Source organism: Hydra vulgaris, chromosome 04 (assembly GCF_038396675.1).
Source record: "Hydra vulgaris chromosome 04, alternate assembly HydraT2T_AEP".
NCBI classification, from domain to species: Eukaryota; Metazoa; Cnidaria; class Hydrozoa; order Anthoathecata; family Hydridae; genus Hydra; species Hydra vulgaris.
In genome coordinates, this window is record NC_088923.1 from 928,585 (window position 1) to 929,815 (window position 1,231).

A 1,231-nucleotide genomic window follows, 5' to 3' on the forward strand; every position below is an offset into this window, starting at 1 on the left:
ATATATATATATATATATATATATATATATATATATATATATATATATATATATATATATATATATATATATATATATATATATATATATATATATATATATATATATATATATATATATATATATATATATATATATATATATATATATATATATATATATATACATACACAGTATGGTGCAAAACAGAATCAGAGTTTTTAAAAAAATACAAAACTATGGTTTATTTTGTTTTCGATATATTAGCGCTGTCGGGATTATTACAGTAGTAAAGTGTTCATTTTTACGACTTTTTACGCCTCCTCCTTTTACCCCAATGCACAAGTATTTTTATCTAGTGACAAACTTCTTTTGACTCAGTTTTGCACCATACTTGATGAAGGCAATAGCTTTATTATTTTTTTCAAATTAATTTGATAATTTTGTGTGCAAATCAATTGGCTATATTTATATCTAAAATAATTTTCTATTTTTATAAATATTATTGTTTAAACTTATTGTTTTTGATAGTTTTTCAAAGACAAAGAGTGATTTAATAAAAAAAGATGATCGAAGAAGGAAATACAACTCGTAAAATTGCTTCTAAATTAAAAGTTAGTCAAAGTACTGTGCAACGACTTAGAAAAAAATGTGGACATATTCTAAAAAAAAATGTTGGCGGTCGACCAAAGAAGTTGAGTGCGGTAGACAGTAGAAGAGTATTCAGATATTTGACTACTAGAGAAGCAAAATCGACATCTCATGCAGCTAAACTTTTGCAACGTGATATAAGAAAAAATGTGAGCAGATGGACAGTGCAGCGAGATCTCAAAAAAAGTAAATTTCGAGCAATTGAAAAGAAAAAAAAGCCATTACTTAGTAAAAAAAATATCAAAGCAAGATTAAACTTTGTAAAAAAATATGAAAACTTTACCGAAGATGATTGGAAGAAAGTTAATTGGTCAGATTAAACTAAAATTAATCGGTATACCACTGATGGCCGCCAATGGAGCTGGAAAAGAGAAGGTGAACCATTAACCCTAAAAGATTTTATTCAGACAATAAAACATGGGGGAGGCAGTATTAAACTATGGGGGTCTATGACGGCTTATGGATTGGGACCAATTCGAAGAATAGTTGGAAACATGAATAAGGAAATGTATCTTGATATTTTACAGCACGAATTATTGGAAACTTTGAAAGTATCCCTTACCCAATAAATGAGGTCATCTTTCAACAGGACAATGACCCA

The 1,231-nt window shown here is 27.3% G+C and overlaps 1 protein-coding gene across 1 annotated transcript; it reads left to right on the forward strand.

Moving 5' to 3' along the window:
• The first annotated feature begins 545 nt into the window (after nucleotides 1-545).
• Nucleotides 546-950, forward strand: LOC136078932 (uncharacterized). Its single transcript, XM_065794741.1, has one exon. It carries the CDS (start codon nucleotides 546-548, stop codon nucleotides 948-950), a length of 405 nt encoding a protein of 134 aa, XP_065650813.1.
• The last annotated feature ends 281 nt before the right edge of the window (nucleotides 951-1,231 follow it).